General features: G+C 45.8%; 1 protein-coding gene and 1 pseudogene across 2 annotated transcripts in view; both read right to left on the bottom strand.

Annotated features, from left to right (window-relative positions):
- The window catches only part of LOC117717314 (large ribosomal subunit protein eL8 pseudogene), a 97,122-nt pseudogene extending 72,984 nt beyond the window's left edge, over positions 1-24,138 (bottom strand).
- Positions 1-25,186, bottom strand: part of Galnt14 (polypeptide N-acetylgalactosaminyltransferase 14) — a 219,350-nt gene extending 194,164 nt beyond the window's left edge. The window contains exon 1 of one of the 2 annotated variants that reach the window (XM_034514638.2): positions 24,507-25,186. In XM_034514638.2, coding sequence (XP_034370529.1) covers positions 24,507-24,635 — 129 coding nt within the window. In that variant the 5' untranslated portion in view covers positions 24,636-25,186. The remainder of the gene's footprint in view (positions 1-24,506) is intronic. The other variant, XM_034514635.2, reaches the window with a different exon arrangement.
- Between the last annotated feature and the right edge of the window lie 1,835 nt (positions 25,187-27,021).

The following is a 27,021-nucleotide window of genomic DNA, read 5'->3' as shown; positions in this document are numbered from 1 at the left end:
GACCCTCGATTCTGCCATTAGCCAGCCAAGTACTCTTGAGAAAATAACTCCCCTATCCCTAGTCCTGGTAACCACCACTTATATAGCAAGTAGATGTGATACAGTCTAAAGCCCCCATCCTCAAGAAGGAAGGGTGCCCTTTCCCCCACTCTGGACCTAGCTGTTCTCTCTCCCGTTTCCACTCTGCTAAGATACTAAAAAAGGGGGGGGCCTATGCTTTATCAGTCAGCCACTGCATCACTCAGGCAATAGAATGCAGTTGTTGCTATGACCAAATGCACTCAAGACCCACAGCAATGGGGAAGAGAGAATCGAAGATGGAAAGCTCATCCTATAAAAGCAAAGCAGAGGATGAAAGAGTGTAGGAAGTGACTGTCTATATAACGTCTCTCTAAATGGCCCACCTTTTGCCTCTCCACAAGAAACAGATAACAAAAAGCTGCCACCATAGAGTCAGAAAATGCATTGTTCCTTGTTCTCGGATGAATCCAGGCTGCTAATAGCACCGATACTTTTAGAAATCTGAAGATACAGAGTCTCGAGCTTGAGAGGAGCCTGTCAGGATGTGAAGCCTTCTCCCTCCTTGAAAGTGCAAACTGGCTGGGCTTGAGCTGTGGATAATCAAGGTGCAGGGGAAATGAATTACACAGAACCATATAGGCACAGAAACACTCACACGGGAGCCGGCCCCCTCCACCCTATGGCAGAGAGGACAGATTGTAATGGACATGATGTGGTACAATCATTAAACATCTCTCCAGCTTATTTGCGTGCAGTGTCTCAATAATGTGTTATGAGGTGTGTTTGTAATTGCTACTGCTGATAGTGGTCCTTGGAAGGGAAATGGAGTGTGTCTAAATGCAGACAAAGCTACTTAGCGCACCAGGACAGGATGAGATGTTCCTCACAAGGTCCAAATGGGATACTCAGGGCTTCTTCCACTCATGGCTTGGGAGAGAGAAAAAAAGAATCATCTATCTCAATTTTCTCAGCTCCAGAAACAATATTTATAAAATGGAAGGTGATTTCAGAGCTCATTTATTTTCCTGGTTCACAGTCTCCCCACTCTCTGCTGACATCATTTTCTAACCAATTTTACTTCCAACAATCGCAGGAACAGCCTCAATTCTATTTGAAATCGTTAAAAGCAAACCCATTCTTTTCCTTGTCTTTAGGTCCCATCTTTCAAAAAAAATAAAAAGTTTAATTTCTGCACTGCCCTTTTCCAGAAGCAATATTCCAGGAAGCTAAATAGCCACAACACCTTCTTCCATTTCCTTCCCTTCCCCCTAATTCCCTGTATTTCTATAAACATGGACAGATACAGAGCCCTCCCCGCTTCTGTTATTAGGCACTCTATCCAATTCAGGGGTAAGCAAGCCCATATGTATCCTACCTATAGGTAGTAAGTAATTGCAAGAAAATGTCCTGCAAACAATAGGCATCCTAGAAATGAAACAGCCCATGGATTTTTAAAGTCACAGAAAGACAGACAGACCCATCTTTCCTCTCTAGCAGGCAAAAAACTAAAGTACTGCAGAAAATAGCAAACACACACACACACACACACACACACACACACACACAAAAAAAAAAAAAAAAAAAAAAAAAAAAAAAAGGAGGACACATCCCAGCACCATATGCAAGGGAGTTGTCCTTTATGGGGGTTGCAGGTAGCAGGTTATTAGGTTCCCTCCCCTTGCTGTATCCTTCCCTTGACTTCCCAGCAGAATGGCCACACGGAAGAAGAGCCAAGGTTAGCACCTCTTGTTAGTTCTTATAGGAGTCTTGCTAATCCTAGGGTAATTGCCACATTTTTTCCTTAGTTCTCAGAAAACCATCTATTCTAAAATTCTGGAGAGTTTGTGTCAAACTGACTGGCTCCACCCACCCCCCACACACCACCCCCTCCCAGCAGAAGAGACTGACTGCAAGACTTAACTCTCCTGCATGAGTTTCGTGTAAAAGAATTCCTAAAGGTCAGATTCACCAAGGTATGACTATCCAGACTCCAGTGTGCTGCAGTAAGAGGTGGGAACTTGAATGACTTGGGTGGGAGAAAAGTCTCGTTTTTATTTGTTTGTGTGTTTAGTCTTCTCTCACTTGTGCATGTTATTTCTAAGATAGAATCGGACAAAGTGTCCACACCCCTTAGAAATTCCAGCAGAGGTAGTGGTTTAAAGAATTGAGAATTCTAACGTCTCAAACAAACACATGCCAGGTTGTCTGTTTCCACTCTGAAGTGCCAAGGGACCATTTAGGATGGGCACGGACTATGTCACCCTGATGTACCCAGCATGCAGAACAGAAGCCTATAGAAATCAAGGACAGATCTAGACAGATTCTGCATTAGCAAATCCCAGAAACACCAGGGCAGGGGCTTCTTTGTCCCAAGGACAAGAGACACTACCTACAGCTTACATTTTTATCCCCCTAATGTCACGTACAATGATGGACATCTAGTAGCTATTCGCTGAATATTTGTGAAATTCAATTTAATCATTACTAACAACAAGGAAGGCAAAGCAAGGGCAGCGAGGACTAACTGCTTGCTCTCCAGGCTGCTTTGAAAGGAGAAGCCTTTCCTAGAAGCCCCCATGTGGCTTTTACTCCTGACTTCAAACTGCAGCCAATCAAACCAAAAATAAACTATAACAAACTACTTCAAACTGCACAGGAGCTCGGCCTTGAACCAATCCCTCTGGGATTTCTGGCTTCATCACTGTGACAGTGTAAAGTGCTTCGTAAGGGCCTTTGAAAATGAAGGGAGCGGATACGAGTAAACAGGAGCTTTCTAGAAGCTCTCTTCTCTCCCCAGACAAGGGTCCTTATCTGCTGTTTGCCATCTTTCCCCCACACATGATGAATCACAGTTCTTCTCCAGCTACTGTACTGTTTTTGATTTTTGCTTATACATTATTCACAAAGACTCTTCGTGTGTGTGTGTGTGTGTGTGTGTGTGTGTGTGTGTGTGTGTATGTGTTGCATGTTTAGAGGTCAAAGGACAACCTCGTGTTCTAGTCCTTGTTTGAGTCTCACCTTGTTTGAGACAGTGTGTCTTGCTGCTCACCACCGTATATGCCAGGCTGGCTAGACTTCAAGCTTTTGAGAGTTCTCCTATTTCTTTTTATCTTTTTCTTTTCTTTTTTTTTTTTTTTCTTTTGTTTTGTTTTTCGAGACAGGGTTTCTCTGTGTAGCCCTGGCTGTCCTGGAACTCACTCTGTAGACCAGGCTGGCCTCAGAAATCTGCCTGCCTCTGCCTCCCAAGTGCTGGGATTAAAGGCGTTTGCCACCACCGTCCGGCCTTCGATCTCCCATAGGAATGTTGGAGCTACAGATGCATGCTATCACACCTTCCCTACATACATCCTGGGGATCTAAACTCCAGTCTTCATATGACACATGCTTGGCCCACTGAGCCATCCCTCTGGCCTCACTTTTACTATTTAAATTTTAATTTTTAAACAAGCCATGAAATACACTATGACCAACAGGAAAGTCCCTCAGAGAGGAATGACTTATATGATGAATACCTTCTCCCCTGTGCATTTGCCATCCCCACCCGCCCTTCATAATCCTCCCTCCTCAACGGAGGGCCCTTTATTGTTTGTGCTCTGGTATCCCATTCCAATCACCATGCCATAAAAGACAGTCCTCCCCTGCCTTCTTGCTCCTGGCTGGGAGTCAAAAGTCCTCCAAAATGCTCTTCCCAGAAAGCAATGAAGCAGCTTCAAGAAACAAGAGGGCAAATACTGTTGTTGCTTTCTTAACCTAACCACTGTGTGAGCAGAACCCATGCTGTCTAATGACATTGTCACATATGGCCTGGGCCTTCTCATCAGCTCCTAAGATGCTCCTTGGGTGTTTAGTCACGTGTGACCTGGATTGAGTTCTTTAGTTTCGCCTTATAGACTTCCAAAGACATTGCCTAATGGTGTTAGGAGAAGATTCCACAAGACACATAGGACAGCAGCAGGCACAGTGTTTGCATGGAGCAGGAGCTGCTATGGGAAAGATAAGGCTCTAAAATCAGCTGATCACTATCATAGATCATAGTCTGCAGTGGAAGAGATGAACATTCTTGACCTAGGTTCCATTTGAACCCTTCTCACCTGAAAAGGTGACTACCTCTAGACCAGCTAAGTACCCAATGAATAGGAGTATAATTGTCACCCTGTGACTTGCTGGGCTTCAGTTTCCTTTTTGAAGTAGATCTATCTGGTCATCCTCACTGGCCCACAACAATCTGTCAGTCCTTGATGTCCCCTCAGGCCTTCTCCTTCTTGCCTTCTCCCAGCTGTGATCCTCAGATGTCACCAAACCCTTTACCCATCACACCGTTCCATCATTATATATTTCTGCAGCTGTCACTTGGTGGTACGTGGAACCTAGAAGTCACCTAAATGACTACAGAAAATGTAATTTTAGTCTATACAAGCCAACACTACCCAGTGATATTGAAATATACAGCTTGATTAAAAAAAAAAAAGTCTGTTCTAACACTTCCCACTGGACAAAAATCTTCTCAGCAAGTTCCTCTCTAGAATGTGGCAATATCCAAGGGACTGCAAAGGCCCTGCCTCTTTGTTTTTTTTTGTTTTTTTTTTTTTTTAAGTGCATTTTAATTACTTAACCAGGAAGCCAAGACATTAAAAAGAATGTTTGAGCTGGGGTGTGGGGGCACATACCTTTAATCCCAGCTTTTGGGGGGCAGAGGCAGGAGGATTTTTGAGTTCTAGGACAGCTAAGGCTACACAGAGCAACCCTGCCTTGGGGAAAAATAAAGAATGAAAGAAAGAAAGGAAGGAAGGAAGGAAGGAAGGAAAGAAGGAAGGAAGGAAGGAAAGAAGGAAGGAAGGAAAGAAGGAAGGTAGGTTAGGAAGAAAGAAAAAAAGAAAGGAAGGATGGAGATATACATATATTCACATGGAAATTTCTGAAAATTTTCTCTTGAAATTTCAGAAATCAATGAGGCAAGTCCAGCAATGGTAGCTTCAAGGTGTCCGTAAGGACAATCGGAATCATCTCTGTTAGCTCCGTGTTCCTTTAGGCTGCCTTGTGGAACTGCTGAGAAGGCATACAAGGGTAGTATGAGACGGGAAGAAACCCAAGCTCTATAGGGCTGGATGGAGAGGAACTCTATGAGGTTGCAAGGAAACCTAAAGAAAAGCAGCAGATAACAGGCCACAGGGAAAATCCTTCCTGAACCCAGGGGAGAGTGTCACCCACGATGGATGGCTCCCAGGAAAAAGGCAGCTGGAATTTACACAAATGGAAGAGGGAACATCCTGTCTCAGTGCTGGGAAAAAGGGCTGGAACACGAATGGGCAGGCTAACTCTTCTCTAGCTAGGGGTTAGGGTAACTAAATTCTTTGTGGTGACCCAGGGGAACTGGCAACCTGCCCCAGGAGGGAGGACCAGTCTCTACTCTCTGTGGATCTCACCTCAAGGCAGCCAACAGCCAGTCTTAAGCTTCAGCATACAGATAAAGAGAAAAGTTTCAGAGAGGGCTCCAGAAGCTAGAGAGAAGGCTCCAAACACTCAAATGGGGGAGCCACTGATGAAACCGAGCAGCTAGATGAGACCTAGGGCAACTCAAACAAAAATAATAACAGCACTTAATGATATTCAATTACAGCAGGAGAGAGCCTTTCTGAGACTAAAACTCATAATTTTCAAACTCAAAAGCTCAGCAGATGAGTTACTGAAATGGATGGTTGCTGTAGAGACCTAAATTAGTGGCTTCGAAGATCAAGCAGAAAAAAAAAAATATCACGAGAACAAAAATACAAAGAAACAAAAATCAGGGGCAAAAAATAAATTTGGAGAATAAGACCCTAGAGACCCGGCTTGAGAATAACAGTAATGTCAGGATGAGGATGAGAGATGGAAAGAGAATCGATGAGAATTAAACAAATAAAGGCAGGCATTTGCTCTGGGTTACAGAAAGGTTTGAGCCTGTAAATAGCACCAAGCTTTGTACAGGAGTTACAGGAAAGGCTATGCATCAAGGTGGGCATCCAGCATCTAAAAATTCGAGGAAATCTTTACACACGTCCTACAGAGCAAAAGAAACTAAGCGCTGTAATTACACATGGGACTTCCCTGCCATCTGCAAGGCTTGGATCCTGAAGACAATGAAAAAAATACCCACCCACTGCCAGACACCCAAGCCAGATGTCACCCACCTGCCCGATTTGTAGAATAGTTACAGAAACACAAGACAGATTCAGAGAATATAAGACCCAATTTACACCAGCTGAGGAGACTACTGAAGACCCTGCCCATCCCATACAAAGAAAAGAATTTCAACAGAAATCTGAGGGTGGGTGAGATGCGAATGCCCAATGACAGTGTGGTGTGCCAATTTGACCAGGTGAATCTAGACAGGTAGTTAGTGAAAGTAGGAGACATAAATGATTAATGGGAACACTTGGGGGACATAGGAACCATTCTGGAAAGAAAGACTTGACGTTCAGTTCGAAAAATGTGAAATGATCTCAACAATGGTATGAGCCAAAGATTCCAAAGGGAAGGAGCAGAGTAAGGCCTTTGCAAGTATCTTTAGGATGATAAACTTTTTACAAAGCTCTTCTAAAAGTTAAACCAACTGTGGTTAGAATTATGAACAGTACTGGTAAACAAAGACTTACTAAAGACCAGTGTTTGCAAGACAAATAACATTTAAATGCCTGAAGAACACAGTATGTTTGCCAGAGAAATGAATATCACCCAAGTTGACACTTGGAAAGAATGAAAGACAAGTACCACGTGCAACCGTGCATGCCAAGAAGTAGATCCCGGCATTTTAGACCAAGGAAAGTCTTGTTTACACAGTAGCTTTGAGCACACATGGAGGTTCTTCTCAACTTGTTAGACTAATGGTCCTTCAGTCACTTGGCCCTGCCATTCCTAGAACATTACTATTTGCATTCATCTGGCAGAAAGAACGGTGATGCTCTTTACATGAGAGGCTGTCTCAAGATATGGCCTTGTATTCATCTTTCTCATCCCATTTTACTGGCCCGGGAAGTTAGCTATTTGTTATAAATGCAATGAAGAGTAGGAAGTACATCTTGTGTGCCCAAGGAGACGCTAGAGTTTGTTGAGCCATAAGCATCTGAGGACACATCCAACCTCTCTGTTATGGACTTGAATATAAAACTGCAACTGGGTCTCCTTGATGCCCTTTAGACAGACAAAATGAAAAATTTAATATTAATAACCAAAGAAATGCTAAGGAAAGAGTTCTCCCTTAATTCTCTAAGGGGCATATGGATTGTTTAGTGTTTTTATAAATCAATCTTTAAAGTCCATTAATATGAAAAAGCACAAGCTTTTTTTTTTAACTCAGCATTTCTGCATCACAAAATGCATCCCAGAGAAATAAAGTCCCCAGGATGTAAAAATAAATGTCTAGAGATGTGTATTGCAGTTCTGTCTGTAGTAACAAGAAATGAGAGACAATGTGAATGTCTATGACATGAAACTGGTTGAATAACATAAGAAATTTAGATGCCACAAAGTATTATACCAAAAATAAGGGAAACAGCTGAAAGAGGATGCCTATTATGTACAGTTAAGCAAAGAGAAAGACACAAAAAAGCAAATATCATAGGGTGCTCTCATACTCTCCCTTATAATTATGACCAAAGTAAATTTATAAATACACATGTATGTGTGTTTGTGTATATATAGAATATATGTATTTGTGTATATATAGAGATATAGATAACGCAGAGATAAAGTAAAGGCATGGAAGTTGATATGTCTGGATTGTTACGTTGCTTCCCCAAAAGGGAAAATGGGAGAAAGGTCAAGGTTGAGACAAATGGATGAGATCAAGGAGCAAGTAGAGATAAATAAGCCACAGTGAGAAAAACAGAATGCACAGTACCTCATGTATGGATTTCATTCATAGTTTTTGAATATTACTTTTGCAGTTTCATGAATGCCCTTCCATCTCTCCTGTATCAGGCCCTTTTGTAGTCCAGCCTCGAGAGAGAAATTTGGAGATGGGTACGGAGGATCAGCCACATATCCCATTAAGAACAGTGGATCTATCAGCATTTGGTCTAGCTGCTATATGTAAGTAAGACATTTTCTAGTGACCAAAGACACCAGCTATAATGTTTCCACATGTACTCAGGTCCCCTGAACCCCAATGCTCAGCACAGCCCCTTCCCAGGACAAAACTGCCCAGAGTGACTTTCAACCATGGCCTCTGGCCAGGTTTCCCCAGGCAAGACGCAAGACAGGCAACATGCCTTCCCTAGCATCTTATCTAAGAGCCACTGACTGAATTAAACATGAAAACAACTCATCTGGAAAAGCCAGAATCAACTTTGCTGAGAAGATGGAACACTCTCAGTGGCTCTCCTTTAGGCCAAAGGTTAATAGCAGGGCACTGCCAACTTTCCCAGAGGCGACCCTTTCTCAGTTGGCACACAGAGTTGTTAAAATCCATAAACGCAAACATCTTACCAAAGTCCTCAGTGAGGCCCATACCATGTTTTCAGTTGGGGAAATCTGTTTACTTCCCAGCATACTCTCCTTTCAGAGCAAAAAGGCGCAATGGCTTGATTTTCGCATTCCTCCATGATTTGGCCCACTCTTGGTTTCCAGCAGAGCTCTGAATGTGTGTGCTGAGTCTCCCCACCTCAGGAGAACCTGCCTTGCCCCTGCCTGGACCCACACCTCCTCCTCTAAATTCCTGAAGAGCTGACCTTCTATCCAGCAGCAAGATACCATAGATGAGGTTCTGTCGTAATGACGCTGATCATGTCCTTTCAGATGCATCAAGCATGGTGTGGGTGAGCATGGTAAAATGGTGGGGCCACCCATCTGTGTTTCTTCTCACACTACTGTTCCCACTGGCCCTACACAGCTATCTAACCTCTGCAGAGGGAGATGTCCTGAAGCCTGTCAGCTTCCTAGAAGTGGCATTCCTAAGCCTAAAGAAAAGAAGCCAAGAGATATATCCCATTTTCTACCTTTACCCATAGCCTATATTCACAGAAAAGATGACCCAGAAGGTAAGGAGAATTGCAGTGGGGTTGAGAACCAAAGAATGACAGGCAGCATGGGTTTTCTCAGGCTTCTCTGCAGACTCATCACCGGGGGCTCTTATTACAAGGCCAATTTCACATCAGTAGGTCTAGAGTGGCCATCAACTAACTCTGCATTCCCAACAATCTCAAAGGTGACCCACATCCCTGGACCCATGAGCTGGATATTGAGAAATAAAAGGCCTAACTTAGAGAAGTTAGCAAACATCTAAAGAGCCAGAGTTAAAAGCCCAGCTCTATGGGATGCCACGACGCTTTGCCTTTGTCATGTAGTACGAAAGCAACCATGGACAAATTTATAATAGAAACATGACTTCATCCCAATAAAATTTTATTGACAATAAAATCTGAATTCATATCATTTCCATTGTGAAATGCCCCTCCCCCCACTTCAACTGACTCCAAGATGACCTAAGGCCCAGGGCAGTCCTCTATGCTGATTGGATGAAAGCTACCACGTGACCTGCTCACTCATTTTTCCCTCCTGAACTTGGCTTTTCCCCTTCCCATATCCTCCCACTAGTGCTATTTTTTTCTGAAATAGCAGACATTTTGGGGACAAGTGGATCCCAGAAAATGCTTCTTCAAAAATCACTACAATGATTTTAAAAGGCCGGACTAAATCCTTCCTCTTCTAATAAGAGGGCCCATGGAATAACGGGCTCCCATTCTGGTGAAGCAGCTTTAAGGATGAGATTAAACTTCAACCAGAGTTTTCTGAGCTAATAGAAAAGTGGTGTGGTCAGGGGAGAAATCAACCTTGCAGAACAACTCTGAGTAAATTCAAAAGCAACTGTCACCACCTTTTATCCCTGTGAAGCCCTGGGAAGATTTGCAACATTCCCCTGACCTCACATTCCACTTCTACTTAAAAGAGAGAATGTATTTCTAGCCATCTCACAGTCCCCCATCAGGATGCCCTTTTCCCCAAGTCTGTCTTCCCAGTATAAGCAATTGTGCACCATATCCAAGAGGGAAGCAAGGTTCCAGGTACAAATGTGGCCAAGGGCCGACAGAGAGCCTCTGTCCAACCCTTTACCACTCCCTCAGAACTTTTCCTGGGCAGTGAAGGCCAGACCCAAGCTCAGGTACCTGCTGCCATACTTTACACGCTCTGATGGCTTTCACACACAGCAGTGACCCAGAGCAGTCGTGGGCAGCTGACGTTGCCCTCTCTCCCCCATGTTGAGTAGGAACAAGACAGGGAAGCTCTTTTAAAACAAACAAACTTCACTCATCTTTCTTACTCACCAGTTGCCCCATGGAACCCCCGTCTTGGACTCTGGCTTCATATGATCTGTTCTAGTGTGCCTGTTAATGAGTTCTGTTACCTTAGGCATGTTACTGGGCTTCCAGTAACCTTGAGTCCTGTGTTTATAAGGTAAAGATAGCTAACACATCACCTGGCTTAGATGCTGTTTTGTCTGGAAAGTAGCAGCCAAGCAATTATTATGAATGAATGTTCTGGGGTCCATGGCTAACTCTCAGCCTGCCTACCTCATAGTGTGGTTGTAAAGAATAAAAGACAACACAGATAACACCCCAGCATTTCTAAAAGCAGTTGTGCATCCTTTCCCCTGGAGACAGCATCTTTCTACTCCTGGTAGACAATAGGGGCTCCCAGTGATTCCCCCTTTACATACCCCATGCAGACCCCCTAAAAGTCACTTGTACTATTTGTAGAGGCATGGTTGGAGCCTCTGTAGATCCAGTTTCTCTCTCCACATATCCTGAAGTGTACCCAAGGGCTCCTCCAGACCACCCTGCCTATAATATGCAGAACCACTTAGGACAGGAAGAGCTGCCCTAAGCTCACTTATCTGAAGCTCACACAGTCTGCCTGCCTATAGGAAGATGCCCTATTTGGTGGGGATGAGTAGGGGAATACAGGAAAACACAGATGCCCACTGCATCTCCCTTGAGTCCAAAATAACAAGTGCTACACGGAATAAAGCAGCCAGATCTTTCATTTCATTAGCAATTAACCCCAGCACAACTTCACACATACCCCAAAATCCTATAATCCCTCTCTCTTCATAAACACTCTATACCCCTGCATTGGACCCAAAGAGCTGCTTCCCAAAATGACCGCTGTATTACATCAAAGCCTCTGACATGTGACAATACATGACATCAGTCTAACCCCTTTTGAACCTGAAAAGCAATACACATGCATACTGTCAAGCCTGCCGGCACACAAGCGTGCATGTGCATGCACACACACGCGCGCGCGCGCACACACACACACACACACACAATTTAATGGGGGCTCAACAAACAAAATACACTTCATGTGATGGGGAACTGGGAAGGCAGGGCACAGAAGAAAGCAAACAATATACTATAAAAAGCGGTAAGTATAAAAAGGAGAAGAAAATCTCATAAACACAGCTCATTTATGGTTAATAGCAGGTATTTGTTTTGAGTGCTAATAATCTAATTAGCAGTCAAACCACTGCGTCTTCTATTGTCAGCTGATCTATAATTACTGCTCCATGCTGAGTATTTTCCGGGCACACTATAGCTTTCAACTTCTCAGCACAAACAACCAAATAATTGGTGTTATTATGCTAGATATAGGACGATTCCTCTCTGAGGGGTGATGCTGAGGAGTTTTTTAAGCTATCGACTGCAGCCTTTGTATGTTGAGCATCTGCTGACTAATTTCTCGCCGTTCCTTCTGTAATCAATCCTGAGATGTTCTTGGAGCACCTTAGCGTGCTCAAGACTGTGAGAGTCTGAAAACTTGCTTTTTTGAAAGGTTAAGCCTGGGAGCAGAAACACTCTTGGTGTTCTGCAGTGGAGCGGGATGAAAGCCCAACATATTTCCCTTTGAAAATGTAAAACAATTTTTTTTTTCGAATAGTGCCCTAAAATAACCCTTGCTAGAAGAGTTAGCTTCTGATACAAAGCTATCTTTCTTGGAAGTTTACAATGTAATCAAGATGTGTAGAATTCTGGGACACGGACACAGGAGAAGTGCAGGCTTGAGTCTGGCTGCCACTTCTGAGTTCTCACCTTCAAGAGAGAAGAACTGGCTTGACTTGGGGGGAGAGGGAAGTCTGGGATGGGTGTGGTGATGTAGAAAGAAAGTAAAACAAAGAGAGGAGGGGAGATCCAGAGACTGAGGAGTCTGTTTGGTATTTACGTTTTCTGTTTGTTTATAGAGGCCTGATCACAAGTAGGACATTAATGGATTTCCACAGTACTCACTATAGAGCCTTGAACTCACAGCTTTTCTCCTGCCTCAGCCTCAGTGCTAAGATTACAGGCATGTACTGCCATGGATGCCTCTGGATGTTCTGGAAAACAAAAGTAATGATGCCCTTGTCCTGGACGACAGATAAGCACCCCAGAGAGCATCCCACATTGGTCCCTGTCCTGGACGAGAGATGAGTACTCAGAGAACATCTCACAATGGCCCCTGTCCTTGACAGATGAGTTTCCAGAGAGTATCCCAGCTGTCTGGGGCACCAGTGTTGCTTCTCCGCCTTTATCCTCAGACGCATACAAGAGAGCTCTGTCTTCTTTGTGGCATATTGTTCTGTGTGATTGCACTTCCTGAAATTAAGCCCTTGTTCTTTACCTATAAAAATAGGTGCATTTCAGACTAGTTGTACTATAAGATAACTACCCCAGCCAAAGCCCTACTCACAGTTCTCCGTGTCTCCAATGCCCTCTACTACCCCTGCTCTCCCCTGGGAATCCTTTATTCTTCTGATCCAGCAGCAAATAGGCGAATACTCAGCACACACTTCAGATGACTCTACCACACCAGTTGCTAAATGTCTCTCTGTCTACAAAAGGGAGCAGGAATTGGGAAACTGCAAAGTCAAGCCAACACCTTTCTCCAAAGACTGCCTTATTCAGAGATCAGAAAACAGTAGTTATAAAAAGAATAGAGACTACTGCTAGGCTCTGCCCCCTAAATGAGATGTTAAGACCTGAAGTCACACTCCAGCCACACTCAGTTCGGATTTTTTTTTTCCTTTTGAACCATCCTCAGAAACAGAACAAGCAAAAGGGAACAGATGGGCATTCGGCGATTTTTCATAAGGTAGGCATGCCTGTGAAACTACTTGAATGTCCCCAGGATACCCCACTACAAAATGTTCCTACCACCTTCTAGCCACTAACCTCAACCAAGGTCAACCATGACACTGACCTCCAATGTGAGAGACGTGCTTTGGTATTCTGAAATAAGTAGAATCCCAGTGGTTTGCAGGCTAAATGTGACCCGTCATCTGACTTAGCACAGAATGGATTTTTTTACATTCATAAATATCTGAAAATATTACCAACAAAAGAAACCATCTCACCAGATACAAAAACTATATGAAATTCAAATTGTGGTTTCCACAGATAATGCATGTATTGGAATATAGCCACACCCACTCATTTATATCTCGGACTTCATACTGAAACTGTAGAATTGAACAACTGCATATAAGCTGAAAAAAAAGTTTGTCAACTGCAATTTGAATATATTTAGAGCAGGTTTGCAATTGCAAGATCATAGGTACGCACACATGTTCAACTCTAGTAGACCATGACAAGCAGTGTTCTAAAACATATGTTCAGTTTTAAGAGGAAACACAATAGAAACAACAATCATGATTTGAAGCAAGGCAGAGAGAATTACAGAGCTGATGTGACCAGGAACTGAACAAATATCTACCAAGACATCAGGGCTGTTGAGCAGAGGAGGCAGTTCAAGGGTTATCTCCTCACACCCAAACACACCCTTTAAAAATACAGCTGAGAAATGAATGACAATAAGAACTTGAGGTTTCAGTTGGGTTTTTGTCATTTATGGGTACGGCAAAAGCACCACTCTGAGCCTTTCCATAGTTTACTCAAAGTGTAGGCAGCCTGCCCAAGAAGATGCTAAGTAGCTTGCCTGTGTGCTTTGCTGAGTTTAGGGATGTGCATTACTCCTATCTCCAAGCCAGCCTAGAATGGGTAAGGAACCAGCAGTCCATCTGCCAGGCAGAACAAAGCAGTCATCAGTCCACCCTCCAGGATAACCTTTATGGTCTGTTCTGTATGAACAGACACAAGCTTGGACCGCCTGTAGCAGAGAAGGAGGGAGCTAAGGAGATGCCAGTGTCATCATCTGCTCCTGCCTTGCCTTGCAAACAGGTTGTGTTCAGTTCTTTCAAGTTACATTTTTCTTTTTGTCTCTGAAGGGAATTACTTCTGATTGTGTAAGGACCACGTTCATCAGGAAAGGGGTCGAATAAAGGGTAGATGGTCTGTCTTAATTCTACAACCCTGCCGACTTCCGAGTTGAGGCAAACCTTATGGATGGTCGTGGAGACTCATCTCGTGTGGTCAGACTGTGCAGGCTGGGAGGGGAGGTGGCTGAGACGGCAAGGAGTCCCCAAATGGGGTCAGCACAGATGTCTAAAGGTGGGACTAGAGAATACTGTACAGGCAGTCTCTCTCCATTCTCAGACCAAATCTGCCACTTCAGCTCTGGCATCCTCCCACATCACAGGGGTAGGGTGGCCCTCAGGCTTCACAGCCCCCCTCCAGACAAACTTTGCATTTCCTTTAGTTCCTGTGCCAGGTTCCTTCTGTGGGTAGAAAAGCAACACTGAGAAAGAACATGCATGAAACTCATACACGGGACCAGTATATATTTCATTTTTCCCTGGAAAGGGAGTCTAACCAGAGTTAGTTGAGCATGTACATAATAGAAATAGCACATGCTTTGTTGTCCAAAAAATAAATAAATAAATAAGTCCTGGATAGACAAGCTTGCCCAAGTCCCCTCCCTGTATAACCTCAGATTTCTCATACCTCAGAAAACAAGAATAGGAGTGGCTTCCATCTCGCAGGGGCACAGTGAGGATCAAATGAAGCATCCGTGCAGATAAATGCTTTGTAAACTGTAAAATATCACAGGAAAGGGGGGAGCAAGAAGCTATCTCTTAGCTGTCTTTTCCTGATTCAGTATTTAATTAGTCAGGTCTTCCAGCCCGTTTCTCTTCTGAAGTCAACCACCTGCCCACCATAAGGACATTAGTCAATTCGGCACCCAGCTGGCAGTCATCAATTGGCCATCTATTAATAGCCAATTATCTGAGAGGCTTAATTAATCCTTGCATCACATGGCCCGCTCTTCCTGAGAGCCTGGGAAACAATGGGCCTCCGATACAGGCACCCACGAATATTTCAATGGCCGTCCAGGAATTTGGCAGTCATTATTGCCTGCGTGTCGCAGCTGCAAGTGATGGGCACATAAATATTGATTGGACCAGTCTCTCTCTGTGGCTGGGGAGCAGAGAGAGATCAGGAATGGATAGAATGTTATCAGAGGAATAAGAGATGCTCTAGAAATCATTCAGCATCAACAACTAAGGGGGAATTTTTTTTTAAATTTCCACATCTCCATTGAGGACAGAATCTATCTGTGGAGTCACCATGGGATGGTCCCATCTGCTCTAGAGATGTCTCCCACTCCCTCATGTCATTGAATAAGATACAAAATGGATGTGAACCACAGGATCATAAGCAAAGCAGGCTGTGGAGATCGCTGCTCTTTTCAACGGACCTTCAAGCCTACTGGCAGGAACATGCACACTGCTCTGTTTGCCTGTGTTTCCTTGAAAGATCTCTGAAGTGCATACAGTTAGGAAGACAGGAGACATGAAGAGAATTTAATTTTTTTTTTTAAGTGGCAAATCGTGTCTCCAGGAAATGGTATGCAGAAACGGCTTTGAACTTGAAATCAGCATTGTCCAGGAACCTGGGGATCAAACTTCTCTGATTTCCAGAGATAAGGGTTCCTGCTGACAGAAGGCTGGATGGCTCAGAGTAGCCCAAAGCAGAACTCCCTTCAAAAAAAAAGAAAGAAAGAAAAGGAAGGAAGGAAGGAAGGAAGGAAGGAAGGAAGGAAGGAAGGGAGAAAGAAAGAAAAAGAAAAGAAATCCTGCCTGCCTTTGTGTCCACAGCAATCCTAGGGCTTCAAGAACCATAGTGGCAGTCTGTCCCTGACCTTGGAGCCTTTGGGGAAGTAGAGGGCTCTTGCAGAGCAAAGGGCCTAGGGTCTGACCACCACTGTCTCTTCAGTCTTCTTGGTGGGGCTTCTTACTCAGCGCTCTCCACCTTACAACACTAGCACTTCAGGGGGTGTGCAGGCAAAAAGCAAAAGGGTATGGGGAATCCTGGAGGCAAGAGGTGGTGGTGCCGCAAGGCAGCAACATTTCTCACACCACAGTCACCATCTTCTCTCTCTCTGCCCCCAGCAGCTTCCTAGCAACTCATTAGGTCCGTGATGGCAGTAGCTGCTGCCACATGCAAAGCCTGCTGCCCTGGAAGGTCATTTCAGGCCACTTATACTGAAATACCAAAGTACTAGAGCCAGCAAATTTCAGGAGCGTCTAAGGAACTCCCCAGAGCACCAGTGTGTGCATACATCTGTATACGTGAGGGAGTGTGTGTGAGGGGGGAGGGAGGGAGGGGAGGACAGGGGAGAGAAGGGAGAGGGAGAGGGGGAGGGAGAGAGAATATGCACGTTCTTTATCCCTAGGGCTCTTTCTTAATCAGTTCAACATCTGAGGATTCAGAGGCTGATTTATTTTTTGGTTACTCTAGCATTTCTGGTAAAATAATTAAAAGACAAGTAATAGGAGCTAAGGAGGAAACTGCTTATGCACAGGCATAAGGATCTGAGTCTGGATCCCTAGCACCCATATAAAAAGCCAAGCACTTCAACGCGCCCAGGTGATCTCAACACAGGAGGCTCCCTGGCTAGCTAGTCTAGCTGGATCCTGTTTCCAAAAGAAAGAGAGAGAGCAACTGAGGAAGACACGCTGATGTTCACCTTTGCTTCACACACACACAGAACATTTTTTATAGCCATAGGGTCTCCCTCCAGAGTTAGTCAGAACTAACCTGAATCAGCTCTCACGGCAGGAGGGTTGATAAGGCATCTATGCTGTAGTGTGCTGTTCCCAGCTCACAGCAGAAGTGACTGAGCCAGGAGAAAGGGCTGACTTAGTCCTGACACTGCCAAAGGCAGAAAAAGATACTCGGGCTGCTATGTGTAAAGACATACCTGATTTTGACACGAGGCGGGGGGGGGGGGAAGTGGGGGGGTTCTAAGGAAGATTGAAGTCTATCACCTGGCTCTCATGAGTACCTGGGGGCCACAGATGGGCCACACTCACCACCTAACTTAGGATAGCTCAGGCCATGAAAAGAGCCAGCTGCCAATTGCAGAGGACGCAAGGCACATCAAGCTCAGTTCCCCCAAACAGATGGCCAGGCCATCATTCCGGGTCTCTGGAGGAGGTGTGCAGAAGACACGGCAGGGTTCATGTTCTGCCCCTAAGAGCAGAGCTGAGAAACTGTCCCTGCTTTCTAATTCAGATTATTTTCCAAAAACACAATGGGGGCTTTGTGACACTTTGGATGAGTGACAAAAACCGCAAACAGTAGAAATCAAACAAAGGCATAAAACAGGTCTCTGCAGAAGTGGGTCCTGGGAGCCCTGTGGAGGGGAAGATTCTTGGAAATTTGGGATGGCAGCGTGTAGCAAGGGAAGTAGGAGGTGTGGGCACTGACAGACAGTGAGCCTATTATGTCCCTGCTTGGTTTACAAATGACCTCTGAGGAACAGAAGTGAGCAACTGAGTGTTTTGAAAGGACAGGCAGCCCTGAAGATGGCCACCTTATGGACAGAGAGAGGGGTACTCACTTGCCTTCCAGCCCATTCTGCCTCTGTGAACTTCCTGACTCAAGCATGTATAATTCTGTGTTTCCAGGGAAGGGAGGGGGTGACTGGACTGATGATCTTAGTTTTGACAACTGAAAGGCTCTACTGGGAAACAAAGAGTATGGAGCACCACAGTCCACAAGCCCCCCGCCCCTGCCCTGCCCCCAGCTAAGTCAGAGGTGTCCCTAGTGCATAGCCACCTGGGTCCCCGAGGCAGGGCTTTCTGCCTGGGGTAAAGACAGCCAGGAAAACCAAAGGAAGTCAGAGGATGGACAGACCCATGGTTCTGAGGACCAGGCAATTGGGCTTTGCAAATGTCTCTGCATTGTGGATCAGTTCCCAGTTGGCCAAAAATGAGCCAGGGCAAATTTCTCATGGAGGTCATGAAATGATAGCTCAGGGGGTAAAGCTTTTTAATAAATAAAAGTGCACTTTTTAAAGATGTAAAGGCTTATTCTAGAAAATAAAGCAAATCTATCTCCTGTGATTCCACCCTCCTACTTTGCTGCAGGAGCAGGCAGTGCTCTGGGTTACCTGTTTATAACACCTTAATACTCTGCTTCAAGGATAGCCACAGAAGGGAAGTTGGTCCACACCTTGCATGGTCACCTTTTCAGCAAATGAGAAGGCAGGCATGCATACAATAATAAAAGTGGCTATGGGGATGCCAGGGCCAAAATCCCCTGGACAGAATCCAATGTGTACATACCAAGTGTCATTAGATCAACAGGGCCCTTCTGGAAAATTCATAACTTTTCTTAATTGAAGAAATTAACTACTAAATGGGAAATAAAACACCAATGTTGTATAGCTAAGGTGTGGTGGTATGCAAATACAATAAAAAGACAAGCTATGTTCTAATAGCATTTGCTGTATTTCTAGTACATTCCAAGACATTTACATAGGCCGGAGGCGCTTTTCTCAAAGCCTTTACATTCCTAATACTTTCCTCAAAAATTACCCTCCAGCCTGAAACTCTTGCTTTTACTAAGCCTTTGGACTAAATTTAGTTTCTTGGAAATAAGACACACACACTCACACACAAATTTTTGCTCCTTTTTTTTTTTTTTTTTTTTTTTTTTTTTTTTGTCTGTCAGTTATATAATTTTCCAAATGGCAAACAAACGACAAGAAAAGAGAAACAAGCATGCCTTTCTCAGGTCTTTTTAAGTGATACAGTATTTACTATTTAAAATACAGCTTGAATAAAACATCAAACTTGTCACATGGTTTTCAATTAGAAATTAGAGATGTGATGAATAATTTGGGGCTAGAGAGCCAGTATTAAATCAACATGAAAAAGCCAACTTAAAAGAAATCTTTACTTGAGCTGTTAATAGAGCGAGCCTTTCTTATGTGTGCATGTGTGTTCATGTGCACATGTGTGTGCATGGGTGTAGAGCCCTAGATCAACCTCAACTGTCGTTTCTCAGAAGCTACACCCACCTTGTTTTCTTGTATTTCATTTGTTTTTATAAGAGGAGTGTGAGAGTGTGTGTGTGTGTGTGTGCGTGTGTGCGTGTGCGTGTGTGCATGTGCGTGCATGCGTACTCGCTCATGCGAGTGTGACCATGTGCATGCATGTGGCAGTCAAAAGTAGCTATTAGGTGTCTTCCTCAGTCACTCTCCACCTTAGTTTTTGAGACGGACTCCATTGCCTGAGCTCAGTAATTTGGCTAGATTGCCCTGCCCGAGAGCTCCAGGGATCTGTATGTGTCTCCCTCCTCACATCTAGGGTTACAGATGCACATGGCCACAACTGCCTTTTTTTTTCTTTTTCTTTTGTAAAAGCTAAGAAGTCAAACTCAGATCCTCATGCTTGTGTAGTGAGCACTTCACCAGGAGAGCCATCTTTCCAACCCCAACCTTGTTCTTTGAGACAAGATCTTTCACTAGCTTAGACCTCAATCGCTGATTCAGTGAGGAATACTGTCCCTACCTTAGTAGAGCTGAGATCACAAGAGCACATATGATGGAGCTTGGAGGAAAGAGGGCACCCCAGGTGGCGCTGCAAGACAACAACATTTCTCACACCACAGTCACCATCTTCTCTCTGCCCCAGCAACTTCCTAGCAACTCATTAGGTCCGTGATAGTGATGGCTTTTTTTTTTTTTTTTTTTTTTTTTTTTTTTTTTTTTTTTTTTTTTTTTTTTTGGTGCTAGGCATAAAACTCAGGTTCTCATGCTTGAGCAGTGAGTAGGCCAGCCCTTTACTGAATTGTCAACCAATGCTCTTCTACAGAACCATCCCTTCATGAAACTAAGAAAAAAAATCCGATTACTTTATTTAACCAGGACTGCAGCAAATCTTGTCCTTGTCCATGTCACTCAGATGCACACTGAGCAGAGGGTTCTATCAGGACTGCTAGGAGGATGAGGACATTGCATAGCATACCACAGAAAGGAGAACAAAGACTTGAGAGCCTGTGACCAGTCTAATAGCTGTGCAGTCCCCAGCACAGGAGCCCTGTCCCAGAGCTACACCATTCTCAACTTCTCTGAAGATGCATGGGAAGAAAGTCCACTGTTCTTGCTTTAGAAGTAAGCTGACCCTCACGACCATGCTGGTATCAGGGCTTAAAGAAAATATCCCAAGGGCTGGAGAGATGTCTCAGAGGTTAAGAGCACTGATTGCTTTTCCAGAGATCCTGAGTTTAATTCCCACCAACCACATGGTGGCTATGGTGGCAATGGTAATCTATGCCCTCTTCTTGTGTGTCTTTAGACAGCAGTGACATCATTCTTACATACATAAAACAAATAAATAAATCTTTAAAAAAAACAAAAAAGCAAAAACAAAGTGAAGGTCTCAGAAGCAAAGTCTACTATGATGAGCGTTTCCTCCTGTCTCCTGATCTCCATTCTCTGCCGAGGGCAAGACAAAGGACCTGAAATCTCTCTTCCCTAGAGCGAGTCACAGAATACCAGGATTCCTTTACCCAAAGCAAGCCATACGGCTTCAAAAGATGAATCTAACATACTCTGTGTGTTAGAGATGGCCATAAAGAAATTCTCTGACCTATCTTGTCTGATAGTAGATCTAAGCCTTCATTTCATGAGAGGTCCTGTCTACGCCCAGGAGGAAAGAATGGTGCTCAGAGAGGTTAGAAAACATCATTCCACCCCCACACTGGAAAAAAACCCTCAACAAGGAGAAAGTTTCTGCATATCCAGGCAAAGGCTTCCCCATTGTTTCATAACTGTTTCTTACAAATGCCTAGTGAACTGAACTCATTCAAAACCTTAGTTTTCCCCCAGAGTAGACAAACGTGCCAACTGTATTCTTACTGTCAAGAAAACAACCTCGGGCTGAAGCTACGGCTCAATGCGTAAAGCAGTTGTCTTGAAAGTGTGGGGACATTAGTTCAAATTCCTAAAAACCCATGTAAAAACAGAACAGGACAAAGAGCCATGTCTGAAATCCCAGGGCTCCTACATCAAGATGAGAAGCAGAGAAAGAAGGCCCTGAAGCTCCCACTCCATCTAACCTGGCCTCCACAGCAGAAGCAGTAATTCTAGGGCCTTCTCCCAAATCCACAGAATCATAATCTCTGTGATAAAGCTAAAAATCTCTGCCACCTCTCTAGGTGACTGTAACATGCAGTCCAGTTGGAGGGGAATACTGTGTTCTTTTAGAATACTTGAGTTTTGTATCATACAAAGTTTCCGTTCATACCAATCATGGGAAATAAAACTGTTCCAGTTACATCTTTCCTGAGATACGCACTGTGAAGGATAGTTTTATGTCAACTTGACACAAACTAAAGTCACTTGGGAGGTGGGAACGTAAATTGAGAAACTGCCTCCATAAAGTTGGTATCTGAGCTGTAGGCAAGCCTGTAGGGCATTTTCTTAATTAGTGGTTGATGGGTGTGGTGGTTTGAATATGCTTGGCTCAGGGAGGGGCCCTATTTGGAGGTGTGGCCTTGATGGAGTAGGTGTGTCACTGTGGGCATGGGCTTTAAGACGATTGTCCTAGCTGCCTGGAAGTCAGTCTTTAGTGGCCTTCAGATGAAGATGTAGAACTCTCAGCTCCTCCTGCACCATGCCTGCCTGGATGCTGCCATGCTCCCACCTTGATGATTATAGACTGAACCTCTGAACCTGTAAGCCAGCCCCAATTACATGTTATCCTTATAAGAGTTGCCTTGGTCATGATGTCTTCATAGCAGTAAAACCCAAACTAAGACAATGAGGAAGGATCAAATCCATTGTGGGTGGTGCTATCCCTGGGCTGGTGGTCCTGGGTTCTGTAAGAAAGCAGGCTAAGCAAGCTATGGAGAGCAAGCCAGTAAACAGCACTCCTCCATGGCTGCTGCATCAGCTTCTGCCTCCAAGTTCTTGCCCTGTTTGAGTTCCTGTCCTGATTTCCTTTGGTGATGAACAGTGATATGAAAGTGTAAGCCAAATAAACCCTCTTGTCCCCAACATGTTTTTGGTTATGGTGTTTTCTCACAACTATAGTAACCCTAACTAAGACACACACACACTAAGATCCAGAGGAATATTCATTTATAGATATACACAAAATGTACACAAGACATATATGTAGACACATACAAATGAAAAATGGGATCTAGAAAAACAGTAACCAAAAAGGAGGTAAGGGTACACCTAATAATAAAATGTGTCAGGATTTCAAGACCTATAGAATAATTGAGGCTTTAGAGAAATATACAAAATAGGGGGTAGATGAAATGTACAGACAAGAACGAGCTTTTGGACAGACTCCTGATACAGGATTATCATCTGCTTGTGACTCTACATGAGCAAGGAAGGAACTCCCCAGCGTTTACCACACACACTCCAAATGGACAGGACAGACCCCTCAGAGCAGCACCCAAGCCTAGCACAGTGCCTGCTACCTGGTTGTCTGTTGTCTCTGTGTGTTGAGCACAGACCAGGATAAGAAGCGGGAGAGGAGTAAAGACAAAGTCCACCCTGAAGGAAAAAGAGCTCTTGCCCCAGATCCCTGGGGCAAAACTTAGAATAAGTCAGCTTAAGGTAATGAGATTCAGCACAAAACAGAGAAAGTTCATGTCCCCGCAGGCATCATTAACTGCAACACACAGAGCAGAACCACCTGGGGAAAAAGAAGAAAAAAACCTACAGATTCATGGTCAGGGTCTGCATCGTTGAGAAAATAGATCCTGTACTACAAAGGCTGCCTGATGGACATACCAATCGATTGCATCACTACCCTGCTTAACCACCCACAACGTCCATAGTCCTTCCTGACAAGACCCACACACTGCCCCTGTCTCATTCCTCTGACCTCTACAGGCTTCGTGCTGTCTTATTCCTTCAAACCTGACTTACTCTCTATTTGGGATGTGTTCTGCCTTCCGGCCACTGGTCCATCTTTCTCAACTCACCTATTGTATCCTCCTCCAGGAATCCCCAGACTCCCATGACACCCAGTGCAGTGAACCCACTTGTCTGTCAATCCTGCATGTCCTGGACCACTGATGAACAAAACCACCTCCCCACCGCCACCCAGAGCAAATCCTGGATCTCTGCATCCCATGGCACCTAGCACATAGCCTCGCTCCATAAATATTTATTTTGATCAACTAATATTGGCAAGATTCCAAAAACTTTGGTGAAAAGTGTACTTTGGTTAAAAGAAGAGTCTACTGGGATCCAAGTGGGAAAATTCTGTGGAGGTCTGAGTTCAAATCCAGAATAATCTAAGGTGAGTTAATTAAAGACTCTCGACCTGTTTCCCCATCTATGAAATAAGAACAATATTCAACAACTAGTTATGAAGAAAACACCAACTATGTACTCAGCACACAGTGGGCCCTCCCTACTGCACTTATCAGCGAAATCCACTCCCACTCAACAAAGCATTATTCATCAGTCTTTCTCTTTCCGACCACAGGCTCCTCCAAGGTCTTATCCCACTCCTAGAGACTGCCCTGGGCTCATAAAGGTTGTTTAGCTGCCAGCAAATCCCCAGAGGCCTCGCTCTGTTTCCCCTGTTCAAGGCTGTGGAAAAGAAAGACAGGGGCTCTGAATCTCGAGAGAGAGCCAGTAGGGGGAACCTTACTCTCCTCTGGGCTGCACCGGCTGGACAAGAGTTGAAAGAGCCACTTGGATTTCCATTTCTCCAACTCCCTCCCTGCCAGTAGGAAGGTTTCTGTTCTTATGGGCTCCTTGGTGGTGTTCTGAGCGCATTCAACTTCCAACGCAGCGAATGGGCTGGGGAACAGGTTTACAGAGCCAGGCCAGGTGGGCAGAGAAGGCACCCGCTGGGGAGGCCTCCAGGAGGCTCACTAGTGTTGTTCCGGAGCGCACCGCACCGGGGTCATCAGCCTCCTGCACATCCACGAGACTTCTCATGGATGCCAGCATCACTCACCCAGCAACCTCCAGTGACCCTCCAGCGGCACCCACCGACCGCCAGTCCCAGAGTGGCTAGTCCGCAGCGCCCCCTTGGCCACCGGACTGCTAGTTAAGTTGGGAGCCCTGCTCTGCCTGAGAGCGCGCGCCCACCACCCACGCCCACTGTCACTTACACATGCCAAGGATATGGAGACGCCTCAAGCTTCTGAAATTCCTCAAGCACCTCCCCATGGCCGCATCCCGCGCCTGTTACCCGCTCGCAGCACCCAGACACCCCTGCCTTGGAACCCTCAAACCCAGTGAGTGTACCACGCACCCTTCCACCAGCCAGTGCCCGGCGCCCTGCGCGCCACGAAACGGCATACCTTGGGGGTCTGCACTTCGGGTCCCAGCGGCACCTCCAACTTCCTCTTGGTGACCCAGAAGAACAGCAGCACGGTGATCCAGAGCACCCCAAAGATGGGCAGCGCCAAGCGGCGAGTCAGCCGCCGCATGGTCCCCTCTGCCTGCTTCTCTTGGTGGCGACGCGTCCCTGGGGCACCCCCCGGCGGTCAGGGGTGGCGGGGCACAAGTCACCGAGCGCCTCGCTCCAGGGGAAACGCTGCTCCTGGGATTCCGATGTTGGATGGCGGGATCCTGCCCCGCCCGCTTCGGAGAGCAGGCACAACCGGGGACCGTACGGCGAGGGGCGCCGGAGACTAGAGACGCGGCCGGGCAGGGACGAGGGGCAGCTCAGCCCGGCGCCCGCTCCAACCGGAGAGCCGCGGCGGCCGCCGAGATGCTGCTGCGCGCCGCGGCTGCCTTTGCCGGCTGCCGCCGCGAGGGAAACTGACTGGAGCAGCCGGGAAGGTGGAATCCGAGGCTGTGCCCGGCACCCCCGGAGCAGCACGAGGAGGAGGGAGCGCGGAGGGAGGGCGGGCCCGACAGACAGACTGACTCCGAGGGAGAGCGGGGCGGGAGCGAACCCGGCTCTGAGAGGGGGCGCTATCGCCTCCCGCCGACCGACCGAGGAGCACCGTGCGGATGAGGGACCTTGGATGCAGCTCTGGGACCATCCCGGGCTAGGGTTCTGCTGGGAGGGGTTGGGCGGGGACGGGTTAGGAAGATACTGGCTACAACAGCCGCAAGCTGATACTTAAGGACCAACCCGCGCCAGGTGAGGCACTGCCTGGGAGGAGTTTCTGTTTGCTGCGGGGCGCTGCACGTGGTGCTCACATTAGGGTCCGCCTGCCCGGAGCTATCACTGGGATAGCAGGGTTGACCCAGATGCTGTCTCTAGTTCAGGCTCACTTGCTTGACCATTTCAGGGCCAAGGTCGAGTTCAGCCATCTCCCCAGGGTGATTTCTTTGCCTTTGAGTAGGTGCCTGGCAACTTTCTCTTAATGGAAAACTGGGCTGGTCTAAATTTAACTCGAAAGATGATGTCCTTTTGAAAATTAAGGCACAATTAAATCCCTGAGGAGTGTTTTCTCCTTGTAAAATATCGGGGCTTGCCAGAAAAGAGGGTCTAAAGTCGGCACAACTGAAGCTGTGGGAAAAGTGATTCTGGGAGTGCGACGAGAGTAGCTTTCAAAATTCCTTTCCCAGTTGCTTTTAAGGAATACATCTTCCAGTTACAGACTAAAGTCACTTGGATTTAGAGACAGGGCCAATTCTGACTCCAGTTTCATCAGGTAGACTGGATGAATTTCTAACTGTATCTCTAGAATAGGGAGGCGTGGTTCCTAACCTAGCCTACCCACATAACAGGGCAAATCATAGCTGCATCCTCTCCCTTCCCTAAGTCTTAAGACTGCTCCTCATTTTAAAATGTGGACACTGAATTACCTCAGAGTTCAGAGGAAAAAAAAGTGAAAGTTTTCGCGAAGTCTGCAGAGCGGTGGCCACTGGAGCCATGCCCTTTTTGTTAGAGGGATGCAGCCTCCAAGTTTCTCCAGGTAAGAATGACACCGCAAGAGGCTCAGACGCATGCTCTCTGCAGTCTTCATTCACAGAGCTAGAACTTAGTATAGGGGCAGCGCCCATGCTCGACTGACTGCAGGTGAGAAAGATGTCAATCAGTTCTCCAGACTTCCTCCTCCACTGCTATGGAGCCCTCGAGACACCTGCTCAGAAACAGAGGTGGCCCCACAAAAGCTCCAGTGTTTGATACCTTGTCTTTCAACCATAAGGCAAAGGCTTTGGAGCAGGGATGTAGGTAAGAAATTTGGGGTTGGAAATCAGTCAGCCAGAAAAAGCTTACCAGTTTCAAGGTGCAGTTGAGCACCACCCAGACCCCTGCTGATGTCCCACACTTATCTCTATTGGACCCGTGGCCTCTGAAAGGTTTCGTTCACTCCAGTTGTTGTTTAGGCAGTCAAAAGGCCTGGGTTAAATAATTGTCCAGGGAGCGATGGCGAATGGCAAGAGAACCCACCCCTGCAGCTTTCTTATCTCCTGGATCTCTTCCAAGAGCCTCACCCTAGAGCCCTAATCCTGGGCCTACAAAGTGTTCTGTGTCAGCTCTGCAGAGAACCTCCCAGGCACGCTTTGGAGCTGCTGAGAGCTCCAGGCAGGAGCAGCAGCAGCAGCAGCGGAGTCCATTGCTCAGCGCTTTGTGGGGCTGCTTCTGAGTAACAGATGGCAGACAGTTACACAACACCACCGCCAAGCTCTTGAGATGGTGCAGCCTTACATGCCGGCTTCGCTCAGACTGTTTGGCATACCCGGGAAACCAAGGCCCTGGGGTGAGACAGCTCCGGAGGAGAGTACCTAACACTGGGGAGAACGGAGATTTTCTTCTAAAGTGCTTGCTCTTGGATCACTATTTTGTCTTCCTTTCACATGGGGAAGAGTCCCCAGGGCCTTGAAAGATTTCTAAAGACTCCAATTTTGCTACAT

This window comes from Arvicanthis niloticus, chromosome 11 (genome assembly GCF_011762505.2).
Source record: "Arvicanthis niloticus isolate mArvNil1 chromosome 11, mArvNil1.pat.X, whole genome shotgun sequence".
Taxonomy (NCBI): Eukaryota; Metazoa; Chordata; class Mammalia; order Rodentia; family Muridae; genus Arvicanthis; species Arvicanthis niloticus.
The sequence above is the reverse complement of the archived record's forward strand: the minus strand, read 5'-3'. Positions and strand labels throughout refer to the sequence as shown.